Source organism: Pseudocercospora fijiensis (genome assembly GCF_000340215.1).
Source record: "Pseudocercospora fijiensis CIRAD86 unplaced genomic scaffold MYCFIscaffold_10, whole genome shotgun sequence".
NCBI classification, from domain to species: Eukaryota; Fungi; Ascomycota; class Dothideomycetes; order Mycosphaerellales; family Mycosphaerellaceae; genus Pseudocercospora; species Pseudocercospora fijiensis.
Genome location: NW_006921541.1, coordinates 3,512,190 through 3,529,529, shown reverse-complemented (window position 1 = coordinate 3,529,529; position 17,340 = coordinate 3,512,190). Strand labels below are relative to the sequence as shown.

Genomic DNA, 17,340 nt, shown 5'->3' with positions numbered 1-17,340 from the left:
CCTGCCTTCTAGGATTGCTTCAAATACGGCACTAGTAAGATAAACTAGCGGATTGAGTTATAGTAGCGGTAGCAAGTACCCGCTATAGATAGCTAGAGGGGCTATTTCTACGAGTTGCTACGCGAGTTACTATACGATGCTAATTTGTTATCCGACCGGATTGCCTTCCTTGCGATCTATATACTAATTATACGTAATAAAGTCCTCGAGTTTATTTACCTCTAGAATAGCTATCGTATTCGGAAGCAGGCTAGGCGACTATATGTTGTATTAGGTATTCCGTATATTCTATACTATTATCTAGAGCTTAGCGGGCATTCTTATTAAGGTATTCCTATACTAGACGGCGTACTTAATAATATCGAGCAAGACCTTTAAGAATTCGGTATATATTAGTTCTAGACTCGCTATAGACTCGCCGCAGACTCGCTAATATACTTGCTCCTAGATCTTAAAGCCTACCTACCCGAGGTTACGCTTACTTAGTATTAGGTAGCATTGTAGGCTTATAACTTCTCGTATCTAGTTAGTAGTAGCGAGAATAATAGCGATAGAGAGCGCGTTTACCGCTCTGTATACTTACTTCTTCGACGGCTAGTTACGGAGTATATAGCTATAGGGGAAGAGCCGGAACTAGTAGAATTAGACAAGCTATTAGCAGCTCGTAATTGGACGTTAGCAACGGCTCGGCACTAGGAGGCGCTTGCAAACCCCGATGCTAGATTAATTGAGTTTGAAAATAATGTAGTTTAATCGGCGATCTACGAGCCGGCCGCGAGTATATAGCGAGTCGATTATTCTAGTTCTATTTCGTCCTTTCCCTAGCTAGTTCTACCTCTATTCTATACCTATTTCTACCTCTATTCTATACCTATTTCTATACTAACAATATAACAATGCCTACTAAATAGGGTACCTTTTGCTCTGTCTTAGGCGTTAAGTATGCAGTAATGTTTCAATTATACGCATACTGTTTACAATGTAGCCTTAAGAACCCTAATCTACTAACTAAGCGATTTGTACGCGAGCTATTAGTAGCAGCTGCTACGGCAGCTGCGAGTATAGTTACGAGTATAGTACGAGGCTATAATGCGTTCCCCTCTCTACCTAAGTCGGCTAACGCTGTACGTAACGCTGCTATTTAGCAGTATAAGCCAACTTAACGACTAAACGCTAGGTCTCGGAGCCTCTCGTAGCGTCTAGCAATACCTGCTTCTTCTTCTTCGGAAAAAACAGAGTTAATAAAGCTATTCCGGTGCCGCTATATTATCTATCTTTAGCGAGTCGAAGTTAAGATTATAGCCTCTATAGAGACGTAGATATACTATAAATCGGAGGTGTATTCTACTACGACTAATTCCGTATCTAAAGAAGCATATAAAGCCGCTAATATAAGCTTTCTCGACTGGATTTTAAATAAACGGATTAACGAGCTACCTAACAATAGCGACATTAAGGGCATAGAAGACTATACTAACTACTTCTTCTACGCTAGCTTCGACAAAGATAATTAACTAGATAAGGTATCCTCTAAAGCGGTTAGCTTGCTATCGATTAAATAGATTCTTTTTACGTTTAAACTAACGACAAAGACAACAATCTACGAGATACCTATCTATATCTAGTTGCGGAAGCAGCAGCAACAAAGGTAGCAAAAGCGGAAGCACCGGCTAAGTATTCCTCCTACTGCGAGTACTACTACGAGTACTATAGCGAGTAAGCATAGAGTAGTTAACAGTATAGAGATTAAAAAAGAAAAGCTATAGACCGAGAAGATAATCGACATAGAGAAGCCGCCTAAGATTATTAACCTAAGCGGCGAGGACACCGCGAGGATACCGCGAGGCACGTCTGTTCTAAAAGGGTCGAGCGAATCTAAAGACTAGCAACCTAGCTAGCAACCTAGCTAGCAACCTAGCTAGCAACCTAAGCAGCAACCTAAGTAGTAACCTAAGCAGCAACCTAGCTAGCAAGCTAAGCAGCAACAATCTACTAACAGCGGCGGATATACTAAGAGTTAGAGGCTAAAGCGCAGTCGGAAGAAGAAATAAGATATAGAAGTAGAAGTATAGACTCGTAGTATACTCGCTATAGACTCGCTATAGAATCGCTATCTTATTTGCTATACTCGTAGCGGACTCGCTACTATTTTAAAGGTCTTCTACTAGTAGCTCGCGATCGCTATTTAGCTATAACTCCTTCTATATCGTATACACATCCTTTAACTTAATAATTGCCTTAGTCTTAAGCTATTTGAACCACTTTTAACAATAACCCTCTAGATCGGCAAACCTAGTCTTAAGAGCATTAATCTTTGTCTCTAATATAATATTCTTCGTCTCTAATTTAATACTCTTTACCTCTAATAGAGTATTCTTCGACTCTAGGGCCTCGACTCGCGCCTACATCGCGGCTAGCTCGCTATTCTTATCGTCTTCTTTAACCTTAATCTCGCTAGTAGTATAGCTACTCTTGCCCTAACACTTATAATAAGTATAGACTCTCTCTCCTTTAGCATCTAGTACGCGATACTTATAGCCGTTATCGTAGCGAGTGTAGAAGTAATATAGCGATAGTGCTAGCTTTCCTTGCTTAGTCTCTATAATTATACTAGCAGCTAAGTATTTACGCATTCTGTTTAAAGCTACCTTCTTCTTTTACGGATTTGTAGTATCGTCGATAAGGTCCTACTATGTCTGCTCGCTATAGTACTAGAAATCTTTCGTGTTTGTAGTCGTAGGACGTCGAAGTCTAGAGCGAGTTAGTAGCGAGTCTATAGCGATACGCCTTATAGCTTACGATAAATACGGTACTCCTACTAGTAAGGTAGGCACTAAGTCGGGCGCTAAAGCACCTAAAGTAGCTATAATAATAAGGTCGCGCGAAATACTAGTTATAGCTCGAAACGGTAGTAGTAGTAGTAACGCTGCTATCGCTATCGCTATCGCTAAAGGTAGAAGACGAAGAAGAATATAGCGAGTCGAGGCGCGAAGGAATAGCGAGTACGGTAAGGTTTGCGCGGTGAAGTTGCGCGTAAGGAAGGCGCGACAATAATAGGAAGCAACAATAGCCTTAAGTGAAGCCAACCGTGGTTTGGCTTCTTGGTATGTATGGAGCTCCGTCCAAAAGAGAGAGTTCTTCTTCCCGAACAAGGTTTAGATTGCCGTCTACTGCCGCCAACCTTGTTCTCACTACACCGCACCATTGCCTTGATGAGGGGCACCAATTGTCGGTGCTATACGGAGATCGTTCTCACTTGTTACTGGCAAAGCTACAGCTACTAGAGCTTCGATCTCCTGAGACACGGGAGATCCTGGCTCCTTTGTACCAGGCTCCACAATGTGTTCTCGCGAACCACGGCCTCAAATGCACGACTGCGAGATAGCTTGGCATTGGACGATCGTGTGACTACTGTCCGGGCAGATGGCGTCTTTGCGACGTGTTTGATGACAAGCATATGTCCGCTGCGGTCTGGGTGTCGATGACAAGGTTTAGTGGGATCGCCAATATGCTGCTTCAACCAGGAGGACAGGGGCTATGCGATCGAGCTCTTTCGGTGACCGTCGGGAACAATGCTGCTTTGGAGAGGTATGAGGACTTTGGTGGAAGGTTTTTGAAAATCCAGTGGCAAAGGAAGAGAGTGGTGGGAATTGGGAGAAGAGAGCCGAATTTTGCGTCTTAAGGTGCGCCGGAGATGATGATGGAAGACCAAAATTTCTCGGTTCTTGTTGGTTGTGATTTTCTCATCTCATCGAACTTTGCTCATCGCAGCACTTCACCACTCCGCTGACCTTCTTGCACATTCTCTTCAATCCAATCCCGTATCCTCGAGAAATCTCTACAGGTATGCGTCGCATAAGGTTTCAAGACCAATCGATACGCTCCCAACCATTCGGCGTACATGGGCGTCAGATCCGCGTTGCACTGGACGTATTGACGCAGATAGTCGATACAGTGATCTATGCTGCGTCAGAAATGTATCAGAGCCTCGGAGGTGGGAGAACCTACGCTTATGCAATTCGGTCTCGCTCTTCTTCTCCCGGAACTCGTAATTGTCTGGAAATATGTACATCCGGATCGCATTTACGCAGTGTAAAGCGTGGTATACTTCTAGACCCATGACATAGTTGCCGTCTTCGAAAGCGTGAGTGTGGCCGTGCGCTGGTACTGCCACTGGACCGGAGAGATTGAAGGTTGTCACTGCGAGGCAGCGCTGATTTAGCTAGGGCTCAACAAAAGTTGGAAATTTCCCACTTTACCTACCTGACAATAATTCATCCCAGTTGTCGTCGATCTCAGGACCAGGCGTGCCTACGAATCGAGGGGCATCTTCTTCCCATTGGATTTCTAAGGCAGAGAGGTCTGGCTTGGGATAGATGGGGTTGACAAAGGTTCGTTGGGTGTATGGAATCAGGTCGCCGAGATTTCCTTGTTGATGAATCAGTAAATAAGAAAGAAATCAGCCTTACGGTCGACGAAATGGACGTTACCGAAATCTGTCGAGAAGTTCCTTGGACGGAAGTCATCTGGTCTCGTCAGCAGCACGACAGCTGCGATCAAGATGACGATGAGGATTGACTGGAGGATGATAGTGACTCTTGATATCATCGACCAGCTCCTCGTCTTGGGCTGTAAGGACTCATAACCGTCACGAGCTTTCTCCAAGAGTGTTTCTTGGCTGTCATTTCGTACAGCTTCTGGCAGCGATGAGTACGAGTGTGAAGTGAACATCTTCAACAAGAACTGGGTAAAGGGACTAACAGATTTTCGTCCTTCACGAAAACTGACAGCATCTCCTATTCTCCGTCGACGATCGGACCATGTGACGAGACGTTCGAGGTTTCCAGACTTGCATGCTCCACAGGAGCTATTCACCCGCGAATAATCCTCGGATCGTGCTTGGCGCTAATCACGCTAGGCATGTATTTGCCGCATGCCGTTGCTCGCGAGTCGCGTCATCACATGGCTGAATGTGTTGAGTTGCTACCTTGTAACTCCCCGGATTCTAGAAAGCTAGAGATCTGCTTAGCTGCAGTCTATACCAACTAGTAGGAGGGTAAAACTCGGGCTCCGAAGACAGCTTTCTATAGGCAAAGCTCTCACCTCTTTCTAATAACGACACTGCTACGACGACAACGATGGCGCTAGCGAACAAACGCGATATTTGTATACCGAGTAAGAGTATCTCGCTCGCTACGATCGAAGCGGGACGGGGGCGACCTATCAAGGCGGTATAAGGTAGAATCTTCGCTTCTACACTATAGACACGCGGAGCCGCCAACAACCACAAACCTTACCTTATTATTATTACCCTTGCTAGTGAATCGTCATCTACGTTGCTGAATGTAGAGGCGCGAGTTGCCGTCCCGAGACAGGGATATAGAGTGAACTAAATGTACATTGCGACTTCACGCCGATCACTTCTTCCTTTTCGAACGTCACGCGAACAATATATGAGCGTTTGCTAGCTTCGGCGAAACTCATCGAGTCTTTGTTCGAGGAGGAGGAAAACGACATACTGACAAGAGAACCCCTTGCTAGCGTGACCGACGTGATTGAAGAAATTGGTTGGAATCGGTGCGTGTTCACATAGTAAAAAATTGCTGCAAGTCGCGCTATGTATTTGAAGACAAAGAAACCAACATTCGATATCGATCTTGGCCGGGTCTACGCTTGTGTCCTTCGAAGGCAAGATGTGAAAAATAAATGCGGCGATTCTTGATGGTACAAACAAGCCGAAGAAGTCCCGGGCAACTAGTATTTCAATCTACCCTAGAGTAGAACCACTAGACCGCCTGCAATTGTTGAATAGCGCGACGTATTGCATACAACGACGGTTATGCTAGCTAGTGCCTGCGATAGCGCATTACAACCAACACGTCTGGCTCACTACCGACAACGAGCCTGCGGGTGAGATCAATGGATTTACCACCTAGTTCTCAGCGCCCGTTTCCTCGTCAACGCCGTAGACCTTGAAATGATTGTTAGAAAAGGACCTATGTAGGACGCTTCGGTGTTTGACTGACCGGGTAGAACTGGCGCTTCTCCACCTTGTCGTTCTCATCAACGCCATAGACCTTGAAATGACTGTTAGCAGAAAAAGCCCATACAGGACATTTCGGTGTTTGACTTACCGGGTAGAACTGGCGCTTCTCTACCTTGTCGTTCTCATCGACGCCATATCTGTTGCCCCAAACTAGTCAGCCATAGAGATAGCTACTGCTGACAGAGCTCATACTCACACTGGGTAGAACTGGCGCTTCTCCACCTTATCGTTCTCATCGACACCATATCTGCGTCGGCGTAAGCTTTCGTTTCTTCTCCGGAAAATACCTACCACCTACACCGGATAGAACTGGCGCTTCTCCACCTTGTCGTTCTCATCGACACCATATCTGCGTCGGCGTGAGCTTCCGTTTCTTCTCCGGGCGGTACCCACCACTCACACTGGATAGAACTGGCGCTTGACCTTGTCGTTCTCGTCTACGCCGTAGCTGTTGTGACCCGCAAGATTAGCGCTTTCGACCGGAATTCGGCTCGCGCTGACAACTTACACTGGATAGAACTGGCGCTTGACCTTGTCGTTCTCGTCCACGCCGTAGCTGTTGTGACCCGCAAGATTAGCGCTTTCGACCGGAATTCGGCTCGCGCTGTCAACTTACACTGGGTAGAACTGGCGCTTGACCTTGTCATTCTCGTCCACGCCGTAACTATTGTGACCAGCAAGATTAGCGCGCTTACAACTTGAATTGGGCTCGAGCTGTCCACTCACACCGGGTAGAACTGGCGCTTGACCTTGTCGTTCTCATCGACTCCGTAGCTACGAGAGTAGTGAGGTTAGTGCTTGAATCATCGGGTCAATAGAGAGTGACTTCGTACACTGGGTAGAATTGGCGCTTGTCCACTTTGTCGCTCTCTCCCTCGTCAACTCCGTACCTAATCATCAATCAGGTCAGCGAGAAGTCGAAGCGCTAGGCTCTCGTGTCATGTTGACGAACACTGGATAGAACTGGCGCTTGCCAATGACCTTTTTGTATTCAGCGTTGTGAGCGTCGCGCTCCTCAACTGGTGCAGCACCAACGACGCTCGCGCCAACGAGGCCGAGAATGGCGAGGGTAGTTTGGAACTTCATGTTGTTGGATATGAGGCGTGATGGTCTTGCCGGTTTCGATGTCGAGGAAGCTGATGAGACGATGGTTTCACAAGATGTAGTCGATCCTTCGTGGTATGATATACCGTGAGGTCGCCCGTGGCAACTTCGGTAGTACATATGCCGGCGCCAGTGCGGAGGAAATCGCCTAGGTGCATATGCGTCTTCACCCCCATCGTACTACAGCTGATCTTCTGCGTTAGCGAGACTGTCGCGAATCTGGGCCGCTGCAAGCTATCGACAATTCCATCAAGTCGGGCAGTATTACTGCCTGTCAGCTCTCACACCGCTTGCGCCAGAACTCCGGCCATGCAGTCAGCAAACTGTCGATACTCGATCTCGCCGGTATCATCGATGCGAAGGCATGGTAGATGCCCCGTCTCAATGAGGGATTATGGCAACCTCATATGCCCCGAAGGCATGGTAGAAGGCCCGTCTCAACGAGGCATTTTGGCCACTTGACATCCTCCAGAAGCAATGTCTCGGGTACGCCTCGTGATGGCGCCGGCGCCGATCTAGCATGTGAAGATCGAGTCACATGGTGACGGCAATTGAGTCGCAAGTCCTGTTGCCTTTGAGTGTTTCTTGCGAGACCTTCGCTGACGTCCAGATCTGTCACCTTTGCACGCCCTAACGAAGAAGATGTTGTTCAAATCACTCAGTGGTCGGCCAGTTGCGACGACTGTCCTTATTGGATCCTCACTACTCTTGTTGCCACTTTCGGTCTGGCTCCTCGTTCAACAGCTGGGCCAAAATGCATCAATTGCGTCGCTCTTTCGCACAAACCACGTTGGCGTCGCAGAAGAGGTGAACGGATTAGTGCCGCGCTGTATGTTTCCGACTCCAGATCGATCATAGTTGCTGCTGACCAAGATGTCCAGTCTCAACGCATCCGCGAGTATTCTGGAATGACTCAGCATACGGCCCAACCGAAGATGTAGAGAATATGACTGAGGACCAGAAACAAAAGGTTCTAGACAAGTGGGCGACGCTTCAGGCTCGTGCGTATTAGACGATACTATGCTGCATCAGTTTACTAACCCCGTCTTGAACAGGTGGCTTTGGCTTTGTCCCTGTCCACGAGCCTGAAAAGTATACTCTGCCACCGCCTTTGCAGTACTATGGTCTTGCTCCGCCGGACTACTACTATTCAATCAGCGCTTTTCATCAGATTCATTGTCTTGTAAGTCAACGCACCGCTCATTCACGCACAATGCTGATAGTCCCCGAAGGAAATGATCTTGCATGAGTACCTGAACCCAACTTTGATGAACCAGCACTCTCATCACCAAAAGCGCAAGGCGCACTCACACGAGACAAGCAATGCGCACATCATGCACTGTATGCGTCCCCTCGTCGTGGATTCATCTACTTGCTAACCGACGCAGGCTTCGATTACCTTCGACAGGCAATCATGTGCTGCGGAGACACTGCTCTTGAAGGTGCAGACGAATACTCAATTGCCGAAGGCAGAGATCTGGTCCTCATCGGGACCAGTGGCCTTGGTACCACACATCAGTGTAAGGACTGGGATGCGATCAAAGACTACGCCGAGTCGCGAGCAAATCCAAAATGGAAGAAACCAAAGGACGGAGGTGACTTGTAGCAGTCAATGCATCTTGTCTTCTTTCGTGCTATTTCCTTGTCTCTCATTGCGCATGTTGCGCGTCCAACGCTGCGTACGAAGCACAGTACTCGCGATCGTGCTGCTGTCTGCGAAGTGATGGGCATGGCTCTGGGCTGTTCAGTGGAGCTCACTGGAGCCGAGGTCGCGATTGACCAATGCTTCATGGTGCATACCCGTGATGTCTGAACCCCGCTCAGCGATATCGAGCAGTGTCAAGAAGAAGACCGATGACTGGGTGTAGTACTTCACCACTGGTGCCGTGATCATCTCTTGCCATGTCCATCGATGAATGACCGAGTCGCAGCGCCCAAATGCATTACATACTTCATCTTCGCGGGAGGCGTTTGGCGGAGGCGTTTGGCGGAGGCGCAGTGACGACGGGAGCCAGGGGAATTGAAAGCGTGCCGATGTCACATTCTGAGGCGCTGTCTGGAATGCCGCCCGAGTTTTGGAGGGAGTTGCCAGCAGAGGAGGACTCTCGGCCATTGTGCACCTGGTCTGCAACATGAATCTCTGGCTGAAGTGTCAAAGCTCTGGCTGTGGAGACTAGATCGGGCATGTCGTGAAGATATACACAGCAGCACTGAGAGTTCCAGTACCAACGACACATGGAGTTGATGGACCCAGTGAGCTCCTGGCTGCTACTCTTGTCGATGCGACAGGTGTCAGACCAGGCATACTCCAGCCCATCTCGAACAGCCTGTTTTCTGACACATTGTATTCTGGCCCATGCGCTGTTGTGCCGCACATCTATTCCATTTACCATATTCGTCGGCGTAGTATCGATAGGAGAGTATGGCGTACATGGTCGTCTCATCGGTTGCGGTGACCAGGTGCAGCTCATCGGTCTCGTGTCTCTCTCATCTTGCCTATCTCAGCGGCATGCCAAGGAGCGATGTCAAGAATTTAGACATTCTCGGTAGAGCCAAACGTGATATACTGGGTTGACCATTGCTCGTCAGCTTGAAAGTATGGAGCTGCAGCTGAAGTTCTTCCAAATGCCAAGTCACGGGCGCCGCCGACCTGAGACTCCTCGGGCTCTTCCTGTAGCACCTCTGCTATCTGCTCTTCCGCTTCTGTATACCTGTTTGGTGGCGAGATTGACTTCTTTAATCCAAGCTCTTGACGTATACGTTGATATCTCCGCTGGCTAATATCAAATCCATCTGCCTGTAGTACTTGTACCGCCTCTTTATCAGTTAAGCGTAGAGCGTGGAAGGTGTATGCGACTCGGATCTTTAGTGCCTCGACATCGTTGACTCGGTGATAGTGAGCATGATGGCCATAGTCAATATTCCACTCTTTAAGTCTTCGTTTGAGCGTATTTAGAGATATCTGATGACCGGTCTCCTGTGTAAGGTGCTGTACGATTGCTTCACGTGTAGTGCCGCTAATGACTTGAGAGGTTATCCACGCCCTCCATGGCGACAGATCAATACGCGGAGGCATTATGCAAGTCTCTGTAGCGCGAGTCGTCGTAGAAGGTCAAAACATAAAGAATTTGGTGGTGAGGCGGCGAAGAATTAGCCACTGACCCTTTGGTATGTATGGGCTTCAGTACGGAGGCCCATACATACCAAAGGGTCAATAGCTCCTCCGCACGTTACCTGAGCATGACAGCATTGATTTGCCCAGCGCGTCTTCCGCCGCGTGCAGCTCGGGAAAAGGCATCAACATGTGAAGCCACGATGAGCACGCCGAACAAGCGGCGCAAGAAGAATGATCATCAATCGCCAGCTCAGCCTGTGAAAAGCTTGGACTTCTTCTTCGGCAAGCAACGGGAGAGGGAGAGGGAGAGGGAGAGGGAGAGGGAGGTTGCCAAGCCGAATGGCACTACGAATCATGTGAATAACGAGAAGAAGCATGTGAAAGAGCCCGGAGAAGGATTGACTGATGAAGCACTGGCGCGGACACTTCAGGCTCAGTGGGATGAAGAAGAGCGACGAGGCCAACAAAATCGCGGCACTGCCAATAAGCGAGAGGACGGAACCACCACAGTCGAGCCAGTGACTCTGAGAGATGCCTCTCCGCCGCACGATATCACTTCGAATGCTCTTGCGGCTCTCGGCAAGAAGAACACTCTCTCGTTGCAGTCGGCCACAGCCGAAGAAGACACTGTCTCGCACGATATCCCATTCGACGAATCGCCGCTCACTTTCGACCCGCAGACGTATATACCGGACCTCAAGAAGCAATGGGCACCAGAGGCTGGCAATTCTACCTATGCGCTGCTCACGCATTGCTTTGTGTTGGTCAACAGCACGCAATCTCGCATCAAGATTGTCGACACTCTCGTCAATCTACTACGCACGCTGATTGAGGGAGATCCAGATTCGTTATTGCCTGCAGTCTGGCTTGCGACAAACTCGATCGCCCCGCCATATGTCGATATTGAGCTTGGGCTCGGTGGTTCAGCAATCTCGAAAGCTTTGAAGAAAGTATGCGGGCTAGACAATTCAAGCCTCAAGACACTATATAACAAGCACGGCGATGCGGGCGACGTCGCTTTCGAGGCCAAGAAGAAACAGTCCTTCACGCTACGGAAGCCGAAACCGCTGACCATCAAAGGCGTGTACGACAGCTTGCGCAAAATTGCAGATGCCAAGGGGAACGGCAGTCAAGAAGTCAAGCAGAGGATTGTCGAACGATTGGTGCAAGATGCAAGAGGTGCCGAAGAAAGCAGATACATCGTGCGGACACTGGTGCAGCATCTGCGCATTGGAGCAGTGAAGACGACGATGCTTATTGCATTGTCAAGAGCTTTCCTCCTATCGAAGCCGCCAAGTGCCGATTATGCGACCAAGGCTGCGGTAGACCTGCGGAAGCTCAGCAAGCAGGAGCTGGCAGAAGTCTGGTCGCCTGCAGAGGAGCTCGTCAAAGCTTGCTTTGCGAGAAGACCAAATTACAACGACCTGGTACCGACATTGCTCGAAGTAGGCATCGACCAGGAGCTGCTCGTACGATGCGGCTTGGCAATGCACATCCCTCTACGACCCATGTTGGGAGGCATAACTCGCGACCTGGGAGAGATGTTAACCAGACTACAAGGGCGAGACTTCAGCTGCGAGTTCAAGTACGATGGTCAACGGGCGCAAGTCCATTGCGACGCCAATGGGAAAGTCACCATCTTCTCGCGGCATCTGGAGGTGATGACGGAAAAATATCCCGACTTGGTTGCGCTGGTGCCGAAGATTCGTGGAGAGAGTGTGAGTAGTTTCATCCTCGAAGGCGAAGTTGTGGCAGTCGATCGGGAGACTGGCGATCTCAAGCCGTTCCAGATCTTAGCGAATCGTGCACGCAAGGACGTAGTGATCCAGAGTGTCACCGTAGACGTCTGTCTTTTCGCTTTCGATCTCATGTACCTGAACGGCGAAGAGCTTTTGGACCGACCATTCCGAGAACGAAGAAGTCTACTTCGAAGCCTATTTGTGGAGATCCCCAACCATTTTACCTGGGTCAAAAGCATGGATGCGACTTCCGAAGATGGCGAGGCCGTGAGCGATTTCTTCAAGCAGGCGATTGACATCAAATGTGAGGGCATCATGGTGAAGGTGCTTGACAACCTGCCGAACCCTGATCTTCAAACTGAGATGCATGTTGATGTTCCGGCGAAACCAGAATCTGCGCCGGTGAAGGGCAAGAAGGACAAGAAGTCTAAGAAGTCCATCAGCACCTCAAAAGATACGATTGGTGACGATGCGGCTGAAGAGAAGAAAGGAGGGCGGAGAAAGGCACTGCTCTCGACGTATGAACCCGACAAGAGGCTGGATTCTTGGCTCAAAGTGAAGAAGGACTACAATACTCAGACCGACACCATAGACTTAATACCAGTCGGAGCTTGGCACGGTCAAGGCCGAAAGAACGCCTGGTGGTCGCCAATCCTCCTCGCATGCAGAAATCCCGAGAACGGCACGCTCGAAGTAGTAACCAAATGCATCAGCGGCTTTACAGATGCTTTCTACAAAGCGAATCGAGCGAGATACGATCCCGACTTCGAAGACGAGGACGGTGTCCTAGTCGGAAAGAACACTCTCTCGGAGCGACCCAGCTATGTCGAATATGCCGGCACACCAGACGTCTGGTTCGAGCCGCAGGAGGTGTGGGAGATGATCTTTGCGGACATCACGCTTTCGCCGACGTATACTGCTGCTCTCGGACTTGTTAATGAGGAAAGAGGACTTTCAATGCGATTCCCACGGTTCTTGAAAGTTCGTGGTGATAAGTCGATTGATGAAGCTAGCACGAATGAGTTCTTGGCTGCGTTGTATCGTAAGCAGATTTCGAAGGCGCCGCCGAAGAAGGCAGAGGAGGTAGAGGCTGAAGAGGAGTTGTATGATGATGGCTGAAATTACTATGTACCGCTTGTCATACATCGAATGTAAGGCTACTCGCTCGGCCACCGCATCCCGTTCAGTTCAGTTCTGATCCAATCTGACTCAGTATTCTCGACCACTTTAATCGATGGTGTTCTACTAAGACCGCCACACCACGCGCTCCGCATCGACTCGAAGAGGAATATCAAGAGGACTGTCGCCGTTCGCAATTGCACTTGCGAAGGAGGAAAAGGTCTGCGCTCCGCCTGCTGGCTACTGTTTCGGTCATGAAGCAGATGGCGTGGGCCCGACGGATTTGAATGGCTTCTTAAGGATTGGAATCGCGATGGCAGGTGCTGTCTCCGCACAGACCCTCCCGCTTCCGGCTTGCCGCCCTCGCTTGCGAGGGTCTAAAGCCAAATCCACTAAAAGTGCAGATTTCTAGCTAACTGTATAGAAACTTTCAGCATTTGGCGAAATACATTAATCTGAATGGTGCATTCGATAGCGCGTGTAAAGGGAAGACGATACATACTAATATTATATGTATACGACGTTGTAGTATAGTACAACTGCGTTTCTCCCTAAGCCGGTTAGCTATAGCTAGCCGCTAGAGGCTGGATCTGCTATATGCCGTATATCGCACTTTGTCGCATAACATTGACACCTGTATTACTATATAGAGCGTGCAATTCTAAGCATCTTTAATATAGCGACAATTATTAGAAAGTGTAGTTGTACTAAAGTATTAAACAAGTAGTAAAGCCCTTCCAACTAGGCTAAAATAGTTAATTGTCGCTTTGTAGTATTTTCCTATAAAACATACATTATCTAAAAGAGCGGCCAATTCTAAGTATAAATAATAGTAACACCGGAAGTGTCCGGTGTAGTAGTGTTAAGATATTGCGAATACGCTAAAGCTACTTAAACAGCTTAAAGCCGGCTTCTTAGTATATATACCTATCCTATACAGACTAGTCGCTTACAACGCTAACGCTATTAAATACCTCTATATATAACAGGAGTACAATTCTGAGTCGGCGCTATCTATCTATGCCGGTTTGAAGTATATATCGTACTACGTTGTTATACTACTTATCGATATCAATTACGCCTCGGACGAAGCTAATCTAGCTCGCGCTAGAAGGCAGCGACTAAGTTCTTCTTAGGACTATTAATAATATACTAATAGATACTATCGCGGTCGATATTAGAGGTACTGTATTCGAAGGTGATTGTATTAGTGTTTATAGTCGCGAGACTCGGAGTAGAAGCTCGCTTAAAGATAGCTAGTCTAGAGGTTGAAAAGGTAGATATCGAGTCGATCTTAAAGACAGGCTACTATCGCGTTATATGTATACGTATATATTGTTTGTGTATATATATATTCGACTAAGGAAGGTTCTAGGTCCGACTAAAATTAAAGAAGCGGTACGGGTATTAATATACGGCGAATACAGGTTCCGTGTCCGTACGCTTTTATATACAACGCGACGCGTTCAAAACGCTGTACCTAACACCGCCCTTCTATCTCTATTTCTATACCTCGAAGTCTTCTACACTATAGCCGAAGTTGATCTCCTATTCCTCGTTCTGCTATATAAGACTAACCGACTCGATACTGCGAACACCGCCGCTATAGACATAGCTATAGGCGGCACTAGCGATGCTAGCCTACTTAACAATATATCGAGCGATATAGGCGGCGCCCTTCCGAATTAGTATAAGCAAGAGATTAGCAACCGTAAGACCGAGCTCCGCCGCTAGCAGCGCGCTCGTTAGAAGGTACGAGAACAAGAGATTAAGTAGGCAGTACGTACTCGTAATCGCCTTCGTCTACGCAATATACTACCTATTTAGCGCTTAGATCCGATCGAGCTCGACGACGACGACGACAGTAAGACTAATAAGGACAAGTACGATTTAGAGGCCTAAGAGTAGGATAATAAGCTTAGTAAGGATAAGCTTAAGGCCGAGCAGAATACTAGTTTCTCGGCCGATTACGACCTAGCGGCGGATAGCGATAACTAGGACGATATCGAGTCGGACGAGGAAGAAGAAGAGCCGCAGCGACTAGGTTATAGCAAGCATAGTAAGACTCGCGGTAGGAAGAAAGGTCCGAATTCGCATAAGAAGTAGCGTAAGGCTCGCCGCAATGATTAAGAGAAGTTCAAGATTATTATATAGATGCTACGCGACGAATACACATTAATAGCTAAGCTTGTTTCGATGTATGTCGGTGTCGTAGGCATACGAGATTATCGGCTAAAGGTCACTAAGTTAATTAAGAAGGGCCTGCTATAAGAAGGTCTTATAAGCACTAAGGTCCTACGTATAGAGCTGAAGCGACTTGTTAGTAAGAAGTTCTTTAATAAGTACAATCTAGAGAATATGTCCGAAGAACTAGAAGCCTAGGAGGACGTTACTCTTCTCGAAGAAATGGACTAGCTTATTAAAGACACTACACCAACTTAGTATCGGCTTCTGCGGTCTCTTCTACCTAACTAGGTATATAGCATAAAGAAGATCAAGGCCGGTCTCGATATAGAGGCAGAGGTAGAGGCGGGTCGTTCTAGTACGGCTAGCGATAGAGATAATAATGCTTAGGCTTAGGAGGACATTATTAGCGACAAGCATAACCGGATCTAGAAGCGTATTATAACTATAACCTACATCGCTACCCGGTCTATTGCTCTTAAGAAGTCAGCCTAGTTTAGCAAGAAGTTCGGCTTGTACCTCTATACTAGCAGTGTTAAGGCTCGTGTCGTTAATATACTAAGCGTAATAGGTATCTGTCTATCTTTCCGTACGCTATAGCGTCTATCGCGGAAGACAGCTCGGGCTTATCGTATATACATCGTTAAGAAGGTTAAGACTAATCGCCGCTAGGTGCTTGTATACGATAATTACTACAACCGAACGAATGTTCGTAGCACTCAGACCTATAGAAGCAATACTAAGTAGGAGAATTAGACGACCTCTTATCTCGTATTCTATCTAGAGATCCCCGAAGGTAGTCTAACTCGGGATATGCTAGACTATTCTAAGAAGCTAAACGCACGACAGATTATTCGCGATGTATCTAATAATCTATATAAGAAGTCTACCTCTTGCTATCTTATCGACTAGGCACTTAGTAAGGTGTTTCCGAGTATCTAGGAGTGCTTTAAGGAGTTTAACTTCCCCGACGCAGAGCAGGCTAAGAAGAAAAAGAAGAAGAAGACACAGACACCTTAGCGTACGGGTATAAGACGCAGCAGCCGGCAAACTCCTCGATAGGAGCCGGAGCCGGAGCCGGAGCTAGAGCTAGAGCTAGAGCCACTAGAGGAGAAGGAGACTAAGCGATTGCTTAAGCTCGTTCGTAGAGGCAGTCTATAATAGCGCTTCCTATAGCGGGCGATTAATATTAAGACTAAAGGCAAGATAGAAATCGTTATGCTACCGGTATCTAGATACGATAAAGCCTCGATCTAGGAGATATATAAAGTCTATAACGATATCTTCTAAGAGTTCCTTAAGCTAGACCCGGACAACGAGGAATATTAGAAACAGGCGCTCATCCTCGTTATTAGTAATTAGATAACAGTAGCACGCAATCGGAGTGTTAAGTAAGAAAGCATTAAGAGCACCCGCGCGTATAACCGGAAGGAGTTTATCGTCGTTATACCGGCTATATTCTACACTAAAATGAACATTAGATATACACTACTTTATACCTATTTCGACAAGAATAGTAAGGGTAAGCCTCTTGCTTACAATATCTAGAAAGATAGACACAACCTAGGCATCCCGCGTGTAACTAACAAGCTACAGCACTACATCAACCGGCAGGTAATGACTAGCGCCTACGACACTCGCATCGTTACGGTATTTATCGCCAAACTCCGCGCGCGTAGCTAGATCGACCGTACTAGCAAGCTAACTAATCTAGTCGTGTTGGCATATATAGCTAGCAAGAACTCTAACGCTACGGCTACTTCGGAAGCACCTAGAAATGCTAAAGGTGCTAAAGGTGCTAAAGGTGCTAAAGGTGCTAAAGGTACTAAAGGTGCTAAAGACTAGGCTAGCAAACCTGCCGATCTACTCGCTAGTAGTCGCAAGGATGTCGTTAAGGCTGTTATCGTGCATATAGAGCTAATCGAATATATTAAGATTGTCGAGTCCATTTATAAGTCCTTATTTACTAAGGCAGCCTAGGATAGCGATAAGGACGAGGAGGGTAATATTAAAGACCTAGCCTTCACTACTAT

The 17,340-nt window shown here is 47.6% G+C and overlaps 5 protein-coding genes across 5 annotated transcripts; 2 read left to right on the top strand and 3 right to left on the bottom strand.

The window, feature by feature from the left end:
- Positions 1–3,762: 3,762 nt before the first annotated feature.
- On the bottom strand, positions 3,763–4,138 carry MYCFIDRAFT_33909 (uncharacterized protein; the record flags this gene model as incomplete). The annotated part of the gene is made up of 2 exons (XM_007933066.1): positions 3,763–3,964; positions 4,005–4,138. Coding segments are annotated over 2 exons (336 nt in total), but the record flags the coding sequence as incomplete, so codon positions are not given.
- A 1,588-nt stretch (positions 4,139–5,726) lies between these two features.
- On the bottom strand, positions 5,727–7,170 carry MYCFIDRAFT_212651 (uncharacterized protein). The gene is made up of 11 exons (XM_007933663.1): positions 6,999–7,170; positions 6,880–6,936; positions 6,773–6,820; positions 6,663–6,710; positions 6,555–6,602; positions 6,447–6,494; positions 6,345–6,395; positions 6,243–6,293; positions 6,135–6,183; positions 6,027–6,077; positions 5,727–5,971 (listed from the first exon to the last, which is right to left on the bottom strand). The coding sequence occupies exons 1-11, from the start codon at positions 7,130–7,132 to the stop codon at positions 5,933–5,935; spliced, it is 624 nt and encodes a 207-aa protein (XP_007931854.1). The 5' UTR covers positions 7,133–7,170; the 3' UTR covers positions 5,727–5,932.
- Positions 7,171–8,303: 1,133 nt separating this feature from the next.
- On the top strand, positions 8,304–8,756 carry MYCFIDRAFT_33266 (uncharacterized protein; the record flags this gene model as incomplete). The annotated part of the gene is made up of 3 exons (XM_007933025.1): positions 8,304–8,333; positions 8,401–8,497; positions 8,539–8,756. Coding segments are annotated over 3 exons (345 nt in total), but the record flags the coding sequence as incomplete, so codon positions are not given.
- A 577-nt stretch (positions 8,757–9,333) lies between these two features.
- Positions 9,334–9,528, bottom strand: MYCFIDRAFT_19530 (uncharacterized protein; the record flags this gene model as incomplete). The annotated part of the gene is made up of 1 exon (XM_007933012.1): positions 9,334–9,528. A coding segment is annotated over one exon (195 nt), but the record flags the coding sequence as incomplete, so codon positions are not given.
- A 937-nt stretch (positions 9,529–10,465) lies between these two features.
- MYCFIDRAFT_168670 (uncharacterized protein) lies at positions 10,466–13,173 on the top strand (the record flags this gene model as incomplete). Its single annotated transcript, XM_007933662.1, has 1 exon — positions 10,466–13,173. One exon carries the CDS (start codon positions 10,466–10,468, stop codon positions 13,121–13,123), a length of 2,658 nt encoding a protein of 885 aa, XP_007931853.1. The 3' UTR covers positions 13,124–13,173.
- Between the last annotated feature and the right edge of the window lie 4,167 nt (positions 13,174–17,340).

Bases quoted from the DNA above. Each gene is read 5' to 3' on its own strand.
- MYCFIDRAFT_212651 (XM_007933663.1), bottom strand. From the start codon at position 7,132: ATGAAGTTCCAAACTACCCTCGCCATTCTCGGCCTCGTTGGCGCGAGC. The intron at 6,711-6,772 runs GTGAGTGGACAG...TGGTCACAATAG, and splicing joins AAGCGCCAGTTCTACCCGGT to TTACGGCGTGGACGAGAATG. The intron at 6,396-6,446 runs GTGAGTGGTGGG...ACGCCGACGCAG, and splicing joins AAGCGCCAGTTCTATCCAGT to ATATGGTGTCGATGAGAACG.